The 23,332-nt window shown below is 32.7% G+C and overlaps 1 protein-coding gene across 7 annotated transcripts in view; it reads right to left on the reverse strand.

Moving 5' to 3' along the window:
* BTBD10 (BTB domain containing 10) overlaps positions 1–23,332 on the reverse strand; it is a 64,005-nt gene that overhangs the window by 7,212 nt on the left and 33,461 nt on the right. For all 7 annotated transcript variants that reach the window (XM_081281683.1, XM_081281680.1, XM_081281684.1 and 4 more), the window contains 5 exons: positions 12,825–13,021; positions 10,098–10,383; positions 7,577–7,679; positions 6,015–6,135; positions 1,352–1,549 (listed from right to left, as the gene is read on the reverse strand). In XM_081281683.1, the coding sequence (XP_081137809.1) occupies positions 1,352–1,549; positions 6,015–6,135; positions 7,577–7,679; positions 10,098–10,383; positions 12,825–12,978 (862 nt within the window). In that variant the 5' untranslated portion in view covers positions 12,979–13,021. The remainder of the gene's footprint in view (positions 1–1,351; positions 1,550–6,014; positions 6,136–7,576; positions 7,680–10,097; positions 10,384–12,824; positions 13,022–23,332) is intronic.

Raw genomic sequence — 23,332 nt, forward strand, 5'->3', positions numbered from 1 at the left:
AATCAAATATACTTAGACAAAGTAAGTAAAAATGTTTTCAGTCCTTATAAGCTTCAAAGCTTAAAAAAATACAGGAAAACAAAAAAAATGTTGAAATAGAAAGTTTAACAATGGAAAAGAAAAGGCCAGTTCTATTTTAATTTCTTTATCTGTATAATGTCATTTATGTGTTCTATAGCTGGCTCTACTCTTCTTAGAGTCAATTTCTTGAAAACTAAAACTATAAATAAGTTTGTTCATACCTCTTTTCTAATAGCAATAATTTTGCATATTTCTTTGATTTCTGGTAATCTTTCATTTTTCATCTGTTATGTTCAATTTTTTGTTCCACATATTACACTGTAATACTGTCTGAGCCGAGGAGGCCCAGACAGGAAGACTACAAGTTCAAGTTCAGCCTTAGCAATTTAATGAGGCCCTAAACAACTTAGTGAAACCCTGTTTCAAAATGAAAATAAAAAGGGCTAGGGATGTAGTTCAAAGGTGAATTCCCCCTGGGTTAAATTTCTAGTAGCCTTTCAGCCCCCATAAAAAAAGAAGAAAGAAAGAATGCCATTTGGAGTCAGCTTGTTTTTAGAAAAGGGTATGTACAATGGAAAAATCTGAGATTAAGGATTTTGGTACTTTCTATAATCTTGTACTTTTTATTTAAACTAACCCTTACTGAGTTAACAGACTAGAGAACAAGGAGCTGGGCCATTTTACTAAGCTTCTTGAAGGTTAGCCATTTCTTCAACTCTTCTCCATCTATACATACTCAAAAAAGCTAATACTAAGCTCATCAAAACAAACAACAACAAAAACTTACAAAAAAAAAAAAAAACCTGAATGACTCTAACCACAAACTTTATAAGTAAAATAAGAAAAAAAGTCAATGTTGATCAAGATATGCTGTTTTGGTTAGAAACACCTGAAGAACTCAGTTCCACAAAATCTTCTGAAGGGCCACTGTATCTTCCAGGAACACAGAATATTTAAAACAGAACATTTGGAATTTAGTTACCCTCAGATGATCCACAAAGAGCAAACTACTTCTGTCCAGGACAGATAGGCACAGTTTTCTGTATAGGGCCAGATAGTAAATACTTTGGGCTTTGCGAGCCATGCAGTCTCTGTTGCAGCTACTCAACTCTACCATGATAGCATGAAAGCAGCCATAGGCAACACATATAAACTTTATTTATAAAAACAAGCAACAGGCTGAATTTGACCCACAGGCTAGTTTGCTGATCCCTGGTATATGGTAAGAGTTCAATGTATTTGCTTTACAAAACCTGCCCTTGGATTAATATTATAAAAGATAAAGATATAATGCTGACTTAGGAGAAAGAAAGCATACCACAATACTTACTTTGTGAATATTCTTCTCCCATCTGTGGTGGATACTCCTCATCCCAATCAACTACATCGTCATCTGTAAGCACCACTATATGGCATTCTCGTTCCCCACTCTGAGCACTAGCTACCATGAGAGGGAGGATCATTTCTTCCAAATAAAATTCAAATTGTCTACGAGCACCATCATTTGATAACTCATGCATCAGGGCACCTGAAATGAAACCCACAATAGTATCTTGATTTTTTGGATGACTGATAAGAAAAAGAAGAAAACACAAATAAAACACCAGATTAGATCAACAAGTACTTTGGAACCCTTCAGATAATATATTGGTTTTTAAAAAGTTTTTAAAAAGTTCATATAGAAAATGGAAGAAAAGGCAGCTAACAAGAGGGAGCAAGTGAGAGAATGATAAGCAGAAAGCTAAAAGGCTATCTAAGAGCCAAAAGAAGGGTCAAAAAGAAATGGATGACTGATCAGTACAACTTAGAGGAAATGTTTTAAAGACAGAGATAAAAGAAATACCAATAAACTCAATATTGTTCCACATCTTCTAGCCAATTCAACATGACAAAAACAAAAAAACTGTTACTTATGACAGGGTCAATTACTAAGAATACATGAGATCAACTCAAAGACTATTAGCAACTAACTGAGTGGCTCAATACAAATGTATGAAATTTAGTAACTTTCATATATGTTAGTGTTTTAAAAATGTAAATGTATTTTACATATAACAAAATTATAAAACATCAAAGAATAAACTTAATAAAATTATAGCATAAACTATATGAAGAAAATAACAAAACTATCAAAAGGACCTAAAAGTATAAATAAATGAACAGAGATCATTTGGAATAGGAGTTAATACAGTAAATATGTTAATTCTTTAAAAAAATTAACTTCAGAGAATTCTAAAGGAAAACACAATTTTTAAAATATCCAGAATAGACATGAGTATGTTTGAGCCTGACAATTATAATATAAATAAAGGGAAAGACTAAAGATACCATAATAGGGTTCTGAAAAATGCAAGAGAGGGGCTGGGGTAATGGCTTAGAGGTAGAGCGCTTGCCTAGCATGTTCAACGCCCTGGGATCAATCCTCAGCACCCTGTAAAAATAAATAAAATAAAGGTATTGTATCCAACTACAACTAAAAAATAAATATTTTTTTAAAAATGCAAGAGAGGGGTTGGGGTTTTGGCTCAGTGGTAGCTTGCCTAGCATGTGTGAGGCACTGGGTTCTATTCTCAGCACTGCATATAAATAAATAAAGTCTATTAACAACTAAAAAAAAATGCAAGAGATGATAAAACCCTTATGAATTCAGCAGATAAGTTTATTAAGTCCTCACTATGTTCCAGGCACTACGGACACGAAGTCAAAAAGGTGCAGGCTCTGTTCTCAAATTCAAACTAGTCTATTGCCACAAACGAAAAACAGAGTGAAGGCTGCAGAGAAAGGGAGGAAGATAAGGAGAGAAAGGATAAGTAAATTCCATCTCTGCATTTCAGTGACTCAAGACAGTCTCTGCTTCTGATCTCCCTTTTGCAATAGGCTCGGACAGGACTAGGTATGTAGTTTGGTGATGATAGAGTGCACATGCACACATACACAAAGGGCTTGGATGTAACTTCAGTGTTTTAGTCTTTGGTTGAAATCCCATTGCCTTCTACATGATAATAATGCCTTTCTCCTTGCGCTTACTGAATTGGTACCTTATTCAGACTTTAAATTTCATTTTACATCTTTTTGTCAACCAAGGACATGGTATTTTTAAATTTCTTTTAGCCCTATGTCTTCAACACTTTTCCTAACAAGTTCATATAGAGTTCAACTCTGGTTCTCAAAGCTTCTGGATGATAGTGCTTGCCTAGAAAGAGAATATGAACTCTGATGCCCGGTCAGGAGCTACTAATTACCATAGATTTCCTATGGTCTATGGTTAGTTCTAAGACAGAAGACTAAGAAGTCAGCTCCTCTCTGTACCAACTTTCTTGCCTCTAAATATGCCATTTCTTCTGCCTAGAACAAACTTCCTCTGCTTTATTCTCCAACAAGCTTCTCTAATCACCATTATTTGAGTTAGGTACAGCCCCTATGGACTCACTTAGCACCCTATTTTTTCTCTAACATCAATTGATTGTTGGTCTTCTACACTACACTATAAGCAGGCATTTTTTTTAATTGTTGCCTCTTATGTACCTAATACCTGGTGTAAAGTGAGTACTCAATAAAAACAAAGAATGAATAACTGATTACTATACAAGCATTAAACAAGTTATTAAAGGATATTTACTAATATTGACATTCACAATAAGTTCCATGTGGAAATATTACAGTATGTACAATATAATCCGTTAATATTTCTTCTCCTTATTTTCTATTCTTGATGTCCTTTTTCTTAAAAAAACAAACTCTTACTTAATATTGTATTTCAGGACTATTCATTTAATCTTCCCAGCAACTGTGTGTGTCAATTCAAATGTTTCCATTTAAAGAAGAGAGAACTAAGAAAGAAAATTTTAAGTAACTTCTTAAGAAACCCAAGTCTCTCTATTCAATGAACATCCAGTACCTGTATAAATTCTTAAGAGACAAGCCTAGATATTTTAGTGCAAAGTAGTATCCTAAATATTCAGAAAAGACACATATTTGCAGAAAAAACTTTTATACTCAGATCTACATCTGCAGTATTCTTTTACATTTTTACAAGACCACTTCTAATCTCTTCAAGTCCTATAGTTTTATTTTTAAAATAAGGTCTTTGAGGACCTCTAAATTTTTAGTAACATGTTAAAGTGATCTAGAAACAACTGTATTATTTAAAAGCTATAAGTCTAGGAGAAACACATTACATATTTTTTATTAAAAAATAAAAAAAAAATTTTTTTGCAGGGGTACCAGGGATTGAACCCAAGGGCACTTAACAACTGAGCCATATCCCCAGCCTGTTTTATTTTTTATTTAAACAGGGTCTTGCCAACTTGCTCAGAGCCTCTCTAAGTTTCTGAGGCTGGTCTTGAACTTGTGATCTTCCTCTGACCGCTGGGATTATAGGCGTGCACCACAACACCTGGCTTACAAAAAGATTCCTATCTTTAATTTCATAACAAATAAAAGATACTTAATGGTGATGATAAAATAAACTATGTCCAACAGACTGCATAATTAAAATTCATACAATCTGTAAGAAATTCTAATGCTTATTTTTTACTCAGATGTTACCAAGATTCAACATTTAATCATGAAGGTTAATTAAAATGATCTCATGAATAATAAAAGACATAAATCTTGAAATCAAGGAATTATAATGCTCATGGTTTCAACTAAAACCATTTTTTGAGACATGAAGAAATAGTAACTTTGTTCAAATTTACAGCTGTATGCTCCAACTATCCAAATACTTGACTTTAAATTTTCAAGTATCATTTGTAGAGAAATGGATTCAGAGACAGACCTATTTCTTTATCCTACCTATCAATATTTTTATGGAGACTAAAGAAAGTTTGACAAAAATAATACCATACTTAGGGACATATTTAAGTATATAAATATATAAACATAAATATTTAAAGTGGGTGCCTTGAAAGTTTTTCCTTCACAGAGGTCTAGACACATGAGTCTCTGAGAAGGTATAATAATACCACCCTGCCAAGTAGGGCTGAGCTTAGGTAATGAAATAAAGAGAATCATATATATGGGGCTAGTACAAGGCTATAAACCATATGCACAAAGCTTTTTAAATATCTCCCCAACTGCATACAGAAGAAAAGTTAACAGCATTAGTTTGGTATTTAAAGACCTTCCAAAATCTGGCTCATCTATTTACTCCCCCATCTCCTGGTCCTAATATAAAGTTTTCCTTCAACTAGGTTATTCCCAAAATACACTTGTTACATCTTTACTTAAAAAACTCAAGCTCTTGGATAAACTTCCTGACTCTAAACTGTTCCTATTCATTCCTGTCTCCTCTGAACCCTTCCCAAGCCCCTCTAACCCATGGCTTCCCCCTTCTGAAATTTCTCTAACCACTTAAAATCCAAGAAAAAATTGATACTTCTATACACTATTTAACTTTTTTAATGTATAATCACCTCTTTTCTCAGGCACAATGTAAACAACAGGTGATACAGAGATGATCACCAATCAAGAGTTGGGATCCCAAGTTCTAAGGCCCTGCTCGGAGACTGTTTGAAGTTCCTCGATAAATTTACTTTAACATTATATATATCTGAAGTATAGGGATTCAATCTATGATTTGTAGTAACAAGAACTGTTTATGCAAATTATTCATAATTTCCACAGTATTCAGGATATTATCTCATATAGTAATACAAAAAATTATAAACTTAGATAATGTGATATGAGGAATGAAGCCAAATCACACTTCACCAAACCAAGGCTCCCAAACTATCAAGGGGGAAATCTAGGAAAGTTCATTTTTAAAAAATTAAATTATTAAAGTTGAAAAAAATTCTGGAAAGTTATACAAAGATATTATCCAGAACTCCGAAGACTTCTGTAAATAATCTTCATTTGAAGCCAAAATGCTTTATAATTCAATTAAACAAATACTTAAAGTCTAACTAAGTAAACCGCAAACTTTCAGACTTTGCATGTCAATCTAAAATAATTCTACAAATCACTTACACAGAAAGCATCATACTTACTGAGATCTCTACATTTAATAGTACTATATTCAAAAGAAATACAAAGATAATCACAAGCTTCTCTCAGCTCAGGAATAGATATGCCATCAGGACAACGGATTATTCCTGTCTTATAGTAATCCTGAAAAAAAAAAATGAATAAAATACATGGAGCACAAAGTAGCCAAAACTTGTTAAGGGTGGGCTGTTGGTAGCATTTTCAAAAACAGTGGAGTCTGGTATTTCTTTATTATGGAATTTTTAAAGCCATGTAGGACCTTGGTTCACCTCACAACATTTTTTATTTTACCCATTTTTTAGGTAAAAATTATCTAGTCATACAATTATCCAATAGCAGATGTCAGATATTAGAACCTAGGTCTCACCATTATCTTATTCATCTCTACTTTTTACTATATCATACCAGTTCATATGTATTTTCCTCTTGGAACTTACTTTTTTATATACAACTATCATAAAATTTTAAACTCTTTGTAAAAAGTAAGGAAATTACCTTAAATAATTACTAGAAAATTGAACAAAATTTAGGGTTTTTAGTTAAGAACTGCAAGGTCATATCCAAGTATTAATGTATATAAAACAAAGTGCACAATTACAGAGTCTTCTAAATAGTATCCTTTGGTGTTTCCATATTATTACAAACAATACCAATTATCTCCAAAATCTACTTTAAAAGTTGTTAGGTGTTAGGCACTGGCCCAGAATAACAGATAAGTTATTCTACAGCTCTGTTAAAAAAAATTCTTAATGCCAACTTTATAGCAGATCAAATGTAAGTTTAGAGAGCTGAAAATGAACCTCTCCTCCAAATTAAGACTTATCTCAAGATTTTTGAGGTTCAGAAGCACAATAACTAGTAACATAATTTGTAAAGTTGCTGTGTCAATAGAAGCAAAATATCTTCTGGTACTTGTCCAAGTACCAATAACCTGATCAAGAATGTTAGCATTTTATCACAGGATCCTCCCTTCCCTTTTTCCCCAAAATTATGTAAGGAAATTATATTTTACAAAGTGTTACACTTTTATAAATCAAATCTTTATCAATAAATTGAAATTATAAGTAGGACTATGTTAAATTTAAATATTCCTCAAAACAAAGGTTAAAACATAAAAAAAGAAAAAAAGGTTTAAAACAAAGATGCTAACAAATACATTTTGGAGATAATTTTTATATATTTGTATGTTTACACATTGTTAGTTTGGGGCAATAAATATATTTCAAATGCCATACTCATTCTCAGCAAACTGACTGACTTGCCATATTTAATTTAAGAAGGAATAAATAGTGTGACTCCAGAAACATCAGTACTGAATACTTAAAAAACTGCCTATGTACACCTAAAAGATAAATCTTCTCATTTTTATCCTCCTATGGTCATAAAATTTTTTACATTCTGCTCATATGCTAAAGAAAACTTGAATTAGGTAGTATTTAAGAAAAACAATATATACTTTCAAAGAGATATCCAAATAGAACTTTATTTCCAATCTAAATACCTGCTGAGGAGGGGTCTTATGATGAAGTAAATACATATTAAAAACAAAAAAACAAATACTCACCAGAATAGCTCGAAATACAGTGGAACCAATTCCTTCTGCCACTTCATATTCTCCCTTCTCATTAGGACGTGTAAAGTTATGTTCTCGGCCAGATCCAAACATCCTATCATAGTAAATAATTAAAAAGCGTGCCAATAGAATACTTAATTCAAAAAGGAAAATCAATTTCATGAACAAAAATGAAATAACATTATAACTTAAGCATTAAATTATTCAACAATTTTTTATCAGCAATTTATTCTGGCAAACTTTATATGAAGGTAATATGAAAACTATTTTGACGTGGGGTGCTGGGGACATAGCTCAGTGGTAGAGTGCTTATACAAGGTTCTGGGTTCAATCCTTGGCCACACACACACACACACACACACAAAAATGACAGGAATCAATAGTAAAAAAATTCCCTGTAAAAATAAAATTCCATGATAAAATTCAAAAGCTAAAGAACTTTCCAACTCCTTCTCAGGTAGAAAAATCTCCAAAAAATCATTCTATGAGAAAAGGTAATTTTTATGCCCCAGAAAGAAAAAAGAAACAATGTCATCTGTGTTTTTCCTTATACTGCTGTTTTCATTGTAAAGTTGGTGCTATAATGTAGCACATACAACAAGCTAAACTGGGAAAGTGAATGTGAAGGCAAGCTGGGTTATTGTATGTTTATCAATCTTTTTTTTTAAGAGATCCAACTCATTCTTAGACTAGCATCTACAATAGAAAAGTAAGCAATCAAATGCTAGGATAGGCAAGAATGGAGAAATGAGGAAGAGAATGGAAAGTTTAAATGAGTATAAGACTCTTAATATTGTTTTTATAAAGAAAAATAGAATGGATTTATGTTTTTTCAAGTCACATTGTTCACCTGTTAACAGTATCTATTTAGAAAAGACAATTTGCAAAATATGTCCTTTGCGATGAAAAATTTAATGCAGTACTCTTAAGAAAACTTAAAAATCATGAGTAAAGAAAAGTTGAACCTCTGAATTCAATGGTACCACTATCCCCAATGTAAACATGGTTGATCTAAGTGTTTTTATTCAATAGTTTCCTAATTTAAGTGGTTTCCTCTTTTGTTGTAACATAGAAATCCAGGGAGAACAAAGCTTTTTATTTCAAAGTTTCCAAAAGAATGCCAACTGCTTTCCAGTTCCCATGAATATTAATTTTCATCCCCAAAGAAATGCTTTAGTCAACTGACATGAAAAGAAGCTTTCACTGATTAAAAAAAAAAAAAAAAAGTCTCTCAAGAATCAAATATCATAGAATTTTCTCAAATGCTGGAACTTTTTACAAAACGGGAAAGCTATTCTTTTCAGATCAGTATGAACACTTAAAATCTTAAACCTGCTAAAGCAAAATTTTAAATATCTCTTTTTACTGTTTTACATTTTATGTAAAAATAAAATGTTTAATTAATAACATCATCTTCCTCATAGCTTCCATTAATGGTGTTTCCCTACGATACTAAAAATACATAAAGGTATTTTTTCCTCATGGGTATAAAGTCTAGTGTCAATAAAGAGAAAACATTTAGCTACTCAAATGTACACAATGTCACAATGCCAGCATTTATTCTATATTCTGAGACACTAACAGATCACATAAGTAGAATAGAAAAATACAAGGTTTTAGCACATGTAAACTTCTATTTCACTCATATACCCCTTTATTTTAATTTTTGACAATATAACTGATTTTACTTCAAAAAGCATTTGATGCTCACTTTGGACATCTCCAAAATGAAGTTCATATTATTCATATCTTAGGTTAAGGTTCTCATAATTACAAACTTTAATTTGTTATTCTGTACCAGCACAAATTAGAAGATAACTATTAAGTCCTTCATTCTACTAAGAATACTTTTTAATAGAATTCCCCACCATCACCACCCGCCAAGTACCTACATCAAATTGACAATTCATGCTGACTTTTTCTTTAAAAAATGCTGATATCTCCTCTACTTGGTAGTTGAATCTGGGAACTTAGGGCAGGAAGCACTGCTAAAACCACCTGGTTAGATTCAATCCATGGTCTTAATCTGTAACAGTCTTTTAGTATCCTCACTTTAATAATTAATATGTTTACTATTTTTATTGGTACTACAAAGAACTTTAGAAATAAAGCCAAATTCAAGCTTTACTCTAACATGTTCTGGCTGCTTTAACTTGGACAATAAAAAAAAAAATACATAGAAAGCCAAGGATCCAATATTCTTAACAAGTCAATAAGCACACACTGAAAGTTAGTAAAAAATTAATAAGAATACCAATTTAAACTGTTGTAATTACTGAAAGAGATAACACTATTCTGAGAACATAAAGCATAAACTTTGAAATCTCATTATTAATAAGGGTACCCTAAAACCAACAATTTATGTCACAACCTCCAAATTTACAGTTCTTCCATCCATAAAATGGGAATGCTACACTCCAACAGAGAATTATTGTAAAATTTAAATGGAAAACTAAAATAATGGCTATGAAAGTACTTTATAATTAGTAATATAAAGAACAAAAATACAAACCTGCCCAACATTGTATTTGGCTGTGCAGTAAAAATGGATGGGTCTACAACAAATCTAGTGTTATCCACTATTAGTGTCACTCGTTCTGATGTCCTTACATTCCGAGCTCCTTCTTTTGCATTTTCATATACAAACACCATCTCCCCAGAAGTCTTACAGCTACCATCTGAACTTGACTGACTACTGTTTCTGCTGCTATTCCCAGCACTGCTAATGGAACCATTTGGGGATGCTTTTTGAGGACGAGGACTGCTTGGACGAGAGGAACTATGATCTTTTTCTCGTTCTGAAATAAAGAAATTAAACAGAGTTATGCCAATTGTCTACAAAAAATTCAAGAGCTGTACAAATCTTTTAAAGTGTTTGATAAGTTGTTTTAAATCATAACATTTTTTAAATTTCAAATAACATTTTCAAAGGATATAATAAACATTCATTTACTTCACAGGAGTAAAAAAAAACAAACCATCAAAATGTTTTCTAAAATCTTTATTTACAGACCTTTAAAAAGGTATGTATTACTGACTAATGTTGACCCAGAAAAATATCAAAATTAAGGTAAATTTCATATTATTATTCCTCCACTTAAAAATACATAGAAAGCTTGGGCTGGGGATGTGGCTCAAGTGGTAGCGCGCTTGCCTGGCATGCGTGCGGCCCGGGTTCGATCCTCAGCACCACATACAAACAAAGATGTTGTGTCCGCCGAAAACTAAAAAAAAAATAAATATTAAAATTCTCTCTCTCTCGGGCTGGGGATGTGGCTCAAGCGGTAGCGCGCTCGCCTGGCATGCGTGCGGCCCGGGTTCGATCCTCAGCACCACATACCAACAAAGATGTTGTGTCCACCGAGAACTAAAATAAATAAATAAATTCTCTCTCTCTCTCTCCCCCTTTCCTCTCTCTTTAAAAAAAAAAAAAAATTCTCTCTCTCTCTCTCTCAAAAAAAAAAAAATACATAGAAAGCCAAGGATCCAATATTCTTACAAGTCAATAAACACACACACTGAAAGTTAGTAAAAAATTAATAAGAATACCAACTTAAGCTGTTGTAATTACTGAAAGAGATAACACTATTCTGAGAACATAATGCATAAACTTTGAAATCTCAGTGTTAATAAGGGCACTCTAAAACCAACAATTTATGTCACAAAACAAGAATATAAAAGAATATTTTATATAAAATATAAAAAAACCCACTAAGGACAGCAAGAAGCATTTATTTTTTCAAAGGATCTTCAATGTCTATCAAATAAAGTGGCCTTAGCAGCTGATGACATAGGGCTTTCTTCTCATTTGTACTTTTGTTGAATAAAGCAGTACTACAAATTTTATAAGACGCATAAATATCATCTATTGTTAGTAGAAAATATTACTAAAATTCAGGAAATTTTCTTTAGATGCTCCAATATTATATAAGGGAAAATAAAAACTAAGATTTTATTAGAAGTTCTATTTAGAGGCTACATCACTAAACTTTAAAGGTGACCTAAAAATGTACCTCCATCTCGTCAGTTTCATCAGCTTTTGCCAAATTCCTCTATGACTCAGGCTACTTAGAACACTCTGTACAGCAGCACTGCTGATTATATAATTAGGTTTGCTATATCTCTAGAGATACTCTCACACCTCCCTTTTATTGTCTGTTTCCACAATGCTGGTAGCATCCCAAAAGCAAAATTTGTTAAAGTAATAAAACAATTTATTATAGTCTGCTATCCTGCTCTCATACATGGAATTCTGCATGCAACAAACTGTCAATTCATATTTATATTTGTTAATTTTAGCTTATAAGTAATAGTCTGTCTCCAAGGACCCATTTAGATTCTGATAATTTCCCTGCATAATTAGACACCAACATAAATTATTTGATTTTAAACAGACTGTCACAAACTATTTCATATAGTTACAGTATTTTCTGCATGTGTGCTGGGGAAAGAACCTAGGACCTTGCACATTCTGAGCTGGTGCTCTACTCAAATATGTTTCTCCACTTCAGGTACTAGGAATTGAACTTAGGGCCCCATGATGAAAGCCCATTCTCTAGGCTATATCCCCAACCCATAGTCAAAATATTTGATTTGTCCCTTCCCTAGGGGAAAATGAAAACCAGCAAGCTCATGTTGCTTAAGTACACCTGCTTCAGACTGGTGCCTTACAATCACACAATGTATTTACCTGTAAGAATAATGTTCATTTATAGTAATGAGTGGGAAGGACGAAAAAGACCTGAACTAGTTACTAGAAATGTAAAACACTTCACACTTTCCTTGCATCTTCTATTTTTATTACTAAATTTGAAACACTGTCAAAAGTCAGAAAAAAATAACTCCATCAGAATTATTCTTTCCCTTTATTTGTAAGCATGATTAATCAGATATTCTTGTCAATAATTTACAACTATTTTATTGTAAACCACTGCTGTTTCTTGTAAGATAAAAATTAACTTGAATTTTTGCAAAATCTACATCTCAGTTTCAGAGTCTTTTCAAATTACTTTTTATAAGACTGTCCCAGACTCTTAAAACAAACTCACCTTTAAGTTACATCTAGTAAGCTATTTTCTCATAGCAAGAATCAAGCTCAGCTAAAATAGAAACAAATGAATAGAAGCAGCTAGCTAATTTTACTCTTATGTATTAGGCACAATTCAATGTCACTGCTACTTTAAAAAGGTAAATACATGTTTTTAAGAACTGCTAAGAAGATTGGATGATTTTTACATACCAACATGATGCTGCCGTGTTGGAGAAGTAACATTTCTAATACAAGGAGTGAGCTGAGACTCTGCTCTTTCATGAGATGAATCTCGTGATCTGTCACTTGACCTTCGTCTATCTCTTGATCTCTCATGTCCACCACTAGCACCATGCAGACTCATTTTGGTGTGGTCAACTCCTCCTTTAGCCACACGTGAGGGAGTACTGATAAGTTAGAAAAGAAAATTACCCATAAAAGCAAAAAAACAAAAAAATTGCAGAAAATGCTTAAGAGAATATAATTTACAAGTAGTCATTAATATTTTAAGTGCAAAACTCAAAAGCTATTTTCCAATTGTGAAATCTAATTTAACCTCAAACCTGCAGGATGTATAAACTCCAGAATATTGTGTGTAGTGATCACATAATTAAACTTAATTTTTTATAGATGAGAAAACTACTTAGAGGGGTCAACTGACTTTTGAGTTAGAAGTAGAACTAGTAATAATAGTAAGTCTCCCAGATAATTTAAATATTATTCTCACGTTCTCTTGATTTATTTGTGAGAAAAAGGGATGAAGAGCATCAGCTTCTGACAACTCTTTAAAAAAACCAAAGGTGTGGGGCAAAGTAACTACCTGACAAATAAAATAAGTCATCAAATACTAATTTCAAGTAATTCACTTTGAGAACTCTTTCAAACACTATGATTAGAAAAATGTTTTGAAAAGCATTTCTCTGAAAAATTTAACTATATTAATTATATATAATCATAGAATTTTTAAAATTTTAAAACCTCTTTATACAGAAGTACATCTATACCAGACAAAAACGGAAACTGTTAACTAAAATAGTTATCAGAGTTCATTCACACAATCATCTGTTAAGTTATATGTACCACAGGCACAATCCTATGTTAAATGCCAATAGAAACAATAGCTTCCTCTGGGGCTTACAATCTAAGTTTAGTGGTAATATGTAAATATGTAAAATTTAATCAATTCAAAAGTTACCCCAACTTCTAAATGTAAATGTACCATATAAATCCCAAATATAAAACTACTAGAGGAAAGACAATAAATGCTTTAGGGTCTCGAAGGAATAAGTCATTGCTGTAGATTAGTTAGTCACTAGGTATACCAGGCCCTGATAAACAGATAATATTTTAATAATCAGAACGTAATACGGGTAATAAAAATGAAAGAACCAGACATAGGGTCATTTGGAAATTTGTCATATTAGGATATATGACAGTTCATAGTTTTAAAATATTGAAGTATATTTAAGAAATAGAAGTAATTTCATGGTTTTAGAGTAATACTTAGAATTAAAATTGTCCTTTAATTCTATAGTTGCTTGACATTAAGTATTACTTAATACTCTTCAAAACTTAGGTTCCTCATCTATAAAATGTAGATCCTATTCACTTTCTAATGCTAATAGGAAGATCAAAGTGTAGTGAGTAGACCAGCAAGGTACCTGCCATGATATAATCACCTCTCAAATGCTAATTTGTTTGGTTATAAAAGATGAGCAAAATAAAGTTCAAAATTGCAAGATTTCTTAGGTCACAACAGTATTCAGTAAATACTAATAGCACTATAACCTAAGCCTTTGATTTGTTCCAGCACCCCCTCCATATTATACTATTTCTTCCACACCAAAATCACACTAGTTAAACTTTAATCTTCTTATATATTCAGAAACAGTTTTTTAAATACTTCAGTGTTTCAGGGTCATCTCTTGTTGATTTGTGAACTATAACATTTTTCATTATTTTAGTGGTTTGTAGTATGAAAATCAATTATCATCCTGTTATAACACTGATTACAAGCACAGGAGATAGGGCTGACTTATTTACTGTGCAGGTTACTTCTAGGCAACTCTATGGAGTTCTCTCTCATAGATCCAAAGGAAAAAAAAAAACTCCACTCCTCCTTTCTTTCTAGAGAAAACAAAAATACTAGGAAAAATGTTTTTCTTCAAATGGAACAAACCAAAAGATTCTGCAATATTTGTGTTTAACACTGGAATTTCCAGCTCACTTTCTAAAGTACGAAGAAGAAATGAAATCAATAGCAACAGAAGCGAATTGTATATTGAAAAAAAAAACTCTTCAAATTATTCTAACTGCTAAGTTTTAATCACTTTCAACTAAGAAATGTGAGTCTGACAATTTAATGGACTATCAAGATACACAGATAATTATGGCTAAGGCAAATGTAGGCTAAATGTTCAGAATAAGTAAAGGTCAAGTAAACTAATTAATTGAAGAGCACTTCCACCAGACATCTTTGTAGCTAAAAGATGCTGCTAAGCCTTCTGCTGAAATACTGACTTCTTTCAACTGCTTATATCTTAGATGAATGCAAACGTTGTCATAATACACTTCCATCTTTTGTTTTCATTCCGAATATACTCTGAACTAGTCCTTCAAAACCAGATGTCACAGAAGACTAATTATGCCCTCCTCTAATTAAATAATTTTAGATCAGGAGAGTACTCTAAAGGCAAAACAATTAATATGTGAAAAAAGAAAAATGAGGACAAGCAAGTTTAAAGGGGACAGCTCTGCTTCAGGCTGCATTTAAGAGAGTTTGAGATATGTGAATTGAGTACAGGTAAGGAAATGGAAAGTGATTCATCACCAACATCTGCTTCTAGCCAAGACAGAACAACAAGATGATACTGACTCTTCTGTCTGAGACAACTCCAACAGAGAGAACATATTAAACAATGATTTGCAAAACAGTACATCAGGCAATGAAGGGTGGTAAGCCCCTGAAAGAAAGCAAATGAAGGAGACCCTCATCGTTATACAAAATACATGTATAACAATGTGAGGGGAAAAAAAAAGGACAGCAGAATAGACATTATTATTGCTGTGTGTATACAGGTGACTGCATGACCACTGTGATTCTGCAACCTGTACACTCAGAAAAATGAGAAATTATATCCCATCTGATTCAAATGTATGAATGTCAAGGTCATTGTACTGTCATGTGTAACTAATTAAAACAAATTTAAAAATGAAAAAAAATAATAGTGGCTAGAGTTCTCAAAGAAGAATACTAGAGAGGGGAGAGCAGAAGAGAGGGAAAACCTTGGAGGATCTACAGAATTCTCCTTGAGTTTTGAGTTGAATACTAGTCAGAACATACATGTGAGAAAAGGACCAGAGGCCAGGAAAAGATAAAGAATTAGAAGAAAAAATGTCCAGCACTCATGAAGGACCAGGACTTGTCCCCACAAATCAGACTTAACCTCATAATTTGTAAGGAATTAGAGAAAGAATCAGTAAAGTCTTACTTCTGAAACAAGAAATAATTAAACCTAGACTGAGCACTGCTCCAGTCACCCTTCAAGTTAACAGCAAGACTAGAAGAACCCAACTGCTTCCAAACAAATGAATACTAAACAAAGCTCAAGAATATTTATAAAAATAAGAAATATCAAACACCCAAAGAAGGTAAAATTCACAATGTACAGCATCTAAACAAAAATTAGAAGTCATGCAAAGAAGCTAGAATACATAACCAATAATTAGGAGAGATAAGAGAAATCAAACCAGAATTGACATGTTAGAATTAGAAATAAAGGCATTGAAAGTGTCATTATAACCATATTTTTCCAAAAAGTTAAGAAAAATCAAAGATTTTTTTCAGACACAAATATCAAACTTCCAGTGATAAAAACGACAAAATCTGAGATGAAAAATACACCTAATAGAATTCATGGCAGACACATATTATAAAAGAAAGGTAATAGGAAACACCCAAAATGAAACAGAGAGAAAACACAAAAATAAATAAACAGATCGTGAGTATGCTGTGGGTCAACTTCAAGTGGCCTACAGATCTAAATGGAATTCATAAAAGAACAGAAGTGGGAAAAGAAAAGGGAGAAGAAATAATATCTGAACTTTTCCCAAATGAAATGAAAATTTAACAACCATAGAAGCAATATGCACAACAAATTCCACCCATACTTTGAAGACAAAAAAAATAAGAATAACAATATTCTGTCAACCTAATTTGCTACACTGAGCAAATTATTTTACTCCTTTTCAAAAATAAAAGGGAAATATAGACTTTCAGTTAAAAGAGACAAATTCATCATGAGTAGACTTGAACTATAAGAACAGTTAAAAGGAAAATTTTCTTAGAATAAAAATATTTGTAGATCCAATAATATGTATCTACACAGGAATGGAGAACAATGGAAATAATTGTGTGGGAAAATAAAACTTTTTCCTTACTGTTTAAATCTTAGAAGATTAGTCTAAACAATAATTGTAACTATATAATGTGGGGCTTATAGCATATACATATAATTACAAGAGAACAAATTTTGGGAAAGAAGAAATGGAAAACACTGTTGGAAGCCTTATGTACTACACTACAAATAGTACAATATTACCCGAAGGCAGACTGACTAAACAATGTATACTATAAACTAAAGCAACCAGTAGTAATAAAACAAAACAAAGCAATAGTTAACATGCCAACAATGGAGATAAAATAAAATCCTTTTTAAAAAGATTCAGTTATTCCAAAAGAAGACAAAGAAAGAAAAAAAAAAAGGAATACCAAGGAAAGAAAAGGAAGAGAGGAGTACAACAGGGAAAAACAGCAAACAAATATCAAGATAACAGACTTAACTATGTTAATAATCATATAATACACAAAGTAAGCCATGTAAATATAACTGGTCTAAGCCATAAAAGCTAAGAGATTATCTGAATGGAAAAAAAAAGCCAGACCCAACTATATACTGCCTACAGGAAATATACTTTAAATATAAAGGTACCAAAAGGTTCAGTATGAAAGGTATGCTATGCTAGCAGTAATCCAAAGAGAGCAAAAGTAGCCATACAATAGCAAAATAGAGTTCAGAGGCAAAGATCGGTATCAAGGTATTTCATAAGAATAAAAAAGTTAATTCATTAAGAACATGTACCAATTCAAATGTTTTTCTGAATCATAAGAGAATCTGAAAATATCTGAAACAAAAAGTGATAAAATTATGAGAACTGGATAACTCCACAATTATGGTTAGAAATTTTTAACACCCCCTTTTTAAAATTATTTTATTTTTTTGAACACCCTTTTTGATTGACTGACACGTAGATAGATATTGGTGCTGGAGATTGAACTCATGGCCTGGTACCTGATATAAGAATGCATCCTACCATTGAGATATGTCCCAGTCCTCTAATAATATTTAATTGAGCAAATAAATAGAAATCACTACACCAAGTAATACTATCAACTAACTTGACCTAACTGACAATTATGTAATACTTCACCCAACATAAAACTCACTCTTTTCGGGAAAATATCTCAACTTAAAAGAACTTTAATCATACCAAGTATATCAAGTATTCTCTGATTACAACAGAATTAAATTAAAATTCAGTAACATATCTGGGAAATTTCTAAAGATTTAGAAATTAAAGAACACCTTTATCTAAACAGCTCATGGGACAAAGAAGAAATCAGAAGGGAAATCAGAAAACTTTGAAGTGAAAGTGTTTTAGTCAGCTTTTTTGATGCTGTGACCACAACATGGCAAGAATAATTAGAGGAGGAAAAGTTTGTCATGTGGCTTCAGAGGTCTCAGTCCACAGACTGCTAACTTCAATAACTCTGGGTCCAAACTGAAGCAGTACGTCATGATGAAAGGGTGAGGCAGAGGAAAGCAGTTCAGGACATGACAATCAGGAAGCAGAAACTGACTAACCTCTGGACACCAGGGCCCAAATATATACTTGTAAGGCATGCCCCCAATGACCTATCTCCTCCAGCCATACCCTACCTGCCTACCTATCACCCAGTTAATCCATTCAAGTGTATTAAAAGTATTTATTAGGTTAAGACTCTCCTTAAGACTCTTCCAATCATTTTACCTCTAAACTCTCTTGCATTGTTTCACACATGAGCTTTTGGGGGACACCTCACATCTAAGCCATAATAGAAAGAAACAAACAAAAAAATCAAAAAGTGTGAGGCAAGACAATAGAGTAGTATTTAGAGGGCAAACTACAGCATTAAATTCTTATATTAGTAAAGAAGACAAGTCTAAGGCAAATGACCTTAGTTTCTACCTTAAGAAAACAGACAGGGCCTGGAGTTGTGGCTCAGCGGTATAGCGCTCACCTAGCATGTGCGAGGTCCAAGTTCCATCCTCAGCACCACATAAAAATAAATAAGTAGGGCTGGGGATGTGGCTCAAGCAGTAATGCGCTCGCCTGGCATGCGCAGGGCGCTGGGTTTGATCCTCAGCACCACATAAAATAAAATAAAGGTGTCCACCAAAAACTGAAAAATAAATATTAAAAAATTTCTCTAAATAAATAAATAAATGAAAACAGATAAAGAAATCAGGCATGGTTGTGCATGCCTATAATCCCAGAAACTCAGAAAGCTAAGGCAGTAGAATCCCAAGTTTGAGGCCAGTCTCAGCAATTTAGAGAGACCCTCACCCCCCAAAAAAGGAAAAAAGAAAAAAGAATAAGATCATAGCATTTGCAGGGAAATGGATGGCATTAGAGAAGATTATGCTAAGTGAAGTTAGCCAATCCTCCCCCCAAAAAATGCCAAATTTCTTCTCTGATATAAGGGGGGGATTGACTCAAAATGGGGTTGGGAGGGAGAGCAAGGGAGGAAGATTACCTCCAGATAGGGAAAGGGGGTGGGAGGGAAAGGAAGGGAGAAGGGAATAGCATGGATGGTGAAAGGATACCCTCATCATTATATAAAATCCATGTATGAAGATGTGAATTTGGTGTCAACATACCTTATATATAATCAGAGATATGATAAATTATTGTATAATGGTGCATTAAGAATTGTAATCCAAAAATAAATAAATGAAGGAAGGAAGGAGAAAATAGACAATGAACAAAATGAACCCAAAGAAAGTAGAAAACAATAATAAAGATCAGAGTGAAAATCAATATAATTAGAAGCAGAAAAATAATGGATAAAAACCAATGGAGGGGGGCTGGGGATGTGGCTCAAGCGGTAGCGCACTCACCTGGCATGCACGGGGCGCTGGGTTCGATCCTCAGCACCACATAAAAATAAAATAAAGATGTTGTGTCCACTGAAAACTAAAAAATAAATATTGAAAAAAAAACCAATGGAGGGCTGGGGATATAGCTCAGTTGGTAGAGTGCTTGCCTTGCATGCACCAAGGCCCTGGGTTCAATCCCCAGCACCACATTTTTTTAAAAAGGCAACAAAAGCTGGCACTTTAAAAAAAAAAAAAATCAATAAAATTGATAAACGTCTAGCCAGACCTCTAGGAAAATACTGAGAAGATATAAATTGCTAATATCAGATGATAGAGTCCATATTTTACAAAGTCTACAGAACAGATATTAAAAGAATAATGAGGGGCTGGGGATGTGGCTCAAGCGGTAGCGCGCTCGCCTGGCATGCGTGTGGCCTGGGTTCGATCCTCAGCACCACATACCAACAAAGATGTTGTGTCCGCCGAGAACTAAAAAATAAATATTTAAAATAAATAAATAAATAAAAGAATAATGAGAATATTATAAGCAACTTTATGCCAATAAATTCAACAACTTAAAAGAAAGGGATAAATTCAAACTTACCAAAGCTCACTTAAGACATAGATAAGTTTAATAGCACTGTATGTATCAAAGAAGTTAAACATAGATACAACATAATTCCATTAAAAAACCAAGCAAAAGTGGTAAAATAATTCTAAAATTTATAAGAAGGGGGATGAGGTAAAGGTCAGCAGTAAAGTGTGTGCTTAGCATTTGCAAGGACACACAAACACATACAGAAATACACACACAGAAATGCAAAGTTCCTAAAATAGCCTAAATCACTGTAAAACAGAAAAGCCAAAAAATTCATATAAATTGATTTCAAGACTTATTTTAAAATTGTAGTAATGAACACAATGTGTTCTTGATACCACGACACACAAGTAGAATAGAGACACCAGGAAAGTACCATGTACGTGTATGTGGACAACTGATTTTCAACAAGGATTCAAAAGCAATTCAGGGAAGAATTTTTCATCAAATGTGCTGGAACAAGCAGATATACAATGGATGTTTCACTTCCAGCACTTCAAGGTAAAAAACAAAACAAAATAGATCTCTCTGGTCAATAGTTCATATCACACACAAAAGTTAACTCAAAATAGATCAGAGACCTAAAACTATAAAACTTCTAGAAATAAAAAGCACAATTCATAAAGAGATAAACTGAAAATTGAACTTCTTCAAAATTAAAAACTTCATCTTTTCAAAAAATACTGTGGAGAGATTAATAAAACTATAGAGAGAAAATATTTGCACATCATGTCTCAATGACTTATATACAGGCTATGTAAAGAGCTCTCAAAAAAAAAAAAGAAACCACCTCAAGGGGCTGGGGTTGTAACTCAGCCATAGAGTGCTCGCCTAGGATGTGCAGGGCACTGGGTTTGATCCTCAGCATAAAAATAAAACAAAGGTATTGTGTCCAACTACAACTAAAAAACAAAACAGTAAAAAAAAAAACCTCAAAATAATGGACAAAAAGTTTGAGATAAACAGGTGAAAAAAAGTACAAGAAGTGCTGCTGAACCATTAGTCATTAAGAAAATGAAAACTAAAACCACAATGTTACACAATTATGCAGTTATCAGAATGGCTAAATAAAAATTACTACATCAAGTACTACTGAGGAATATGTATAAAATGGAACTCATATACACTTGTAGATGGACTATATATTAGAGGGACTATATATTGGTATAACCACTTTGGATATCATTTTAAAAAACAGCTTGTTTCTTTTGAAGTAAATCATACGCTAGCCATCTAATCCAGCCACTCAGTTCTACATTTATCAAAAAGAAAAGAAAACACACGTCCCTAAAAAGTACTTACAGACACTACTCTACTATTATGTACACCTAAAAACAACAAATTAAAAAAAAAAAAAAAGAGTCAGAGGGGCTGGGGTTGTGGTTCAATGGTACAGCGATTGCCTAGCATGTGTGAGGGTCCCATTCTCAGTACCACATATAAATAAATAAAATAAAGGTCCATTGACAACTAAACATATTTAAAAAAAAAAGAGTAAGAGAAAAAACATTACATATCTGGAGGGGAAAAAACAGAAAAAATGTTAAAAAATATATAGATATAAACATTGTTAGTAGCATTATTTGTAACAGCTTAAAAATAGAAACTACTTAACTAAATATCTATGAGCAGATGAAAGGCTAAACCATTTGTGGTATATCCACACAATGGAATGAGACTTTAACAATGAAAAGAGAATGAGGCTCAACATTGACTCAAATTACAACATGAATCAACCTCAAAATAATTATGAGCAAAAGAAGACAAAAATTACATAAAATTCTAGGAAATAAAGACTAATGTACAGTGTTGGAAAACAGACTGGTGGTTGCATGGCATGAAGTACGGGAACTGGAAGGGGAGAGTTACAAAGGCCCCAAGGAAACTTTTGATGTGATGTATATGTTCGTTATCCTGACTGAGGTGTGATTTCATGGGTGTATTACAAATATCAAAAATAGAGTTATATACAAAAACTGGCTTTTTAGCCAAAATATAACCTGCTTGACAATACCCTATCAGGATGCTGCAACTTACACTTAAATAATAAAAGACTTTCTTTCCTAACAGTCTTTTCCTCTTATGCTTTTCTCACCAGAGTTCCCTAAATTCTACTTATCAATCTGCATAGACTCTGGCATACCATTCTAATGGTTCATGGTCCCAAAAAACCAGAAGCATATATTTCAACAGTCATATTAAAGACAATTACCATCAACATTGAACACCATTTAAAAGCATACTTACAGACTAACAAATATTATCAAATAAGGTTATGATAAAAATTCAAATCAGCACTCTTAATCAAGAATCCTCTGAGAGGACAATTTTCATCAACTAAGGAATATTATGTCTGTCATCTCTAGTATGTAAATAAATCCACCTTAAACATAAACCCAATTACTAAAAAACCTCCATTATAAAATTTTACAACTTTATGAATGTTTCTGATTTCTATATATAATGCCAACTTTTCACTTCATTTCAAAATCATGCTTCTAAGCATATGGTAAATGAACAGGCAGCAGTCTCTAAAAATGTTTAAATCTTAGTAACATGGTCACTGTTAGGAATAAATATCTATTTACATTAAATTTTCCTACTAATCTTGTATGGATTTCTACATATAACTTTAGAACTTAATTTGTTTAAAAATTCTAATTGTGGCAAGTTTTCAATAGTAAACCTGTTCCTAAAGATTGAAGAGAAACTTAAGGGCCTTGTTTTATTCAGTTAGGTACAGACTCCTACAACTGAAAAATAGTCTAATTCTTAAAGTAATATAGTTTTAAAAATCCAACTCTACTGCAAAGTTTATAACCTAAACCATGCTACTCTCTAAATGAATTATTGAAGTGTGATATAGAACACTATTCATTAATTTTAAAAAATTGATATGTGCAACTCTGAGACTGGAACTT

This window comes from Spermophilus citellus (assembly GCF_964194105.1).
Source record: "Spermophilus citellus genome assembly, chromosome: 2".
NCBI classification, from domain to species: Eukaryota; Metazoa; Chordata; class Mammalia; order Rodentia; family Sciuridae; genus Spermophilus; species Spermophilus citellus.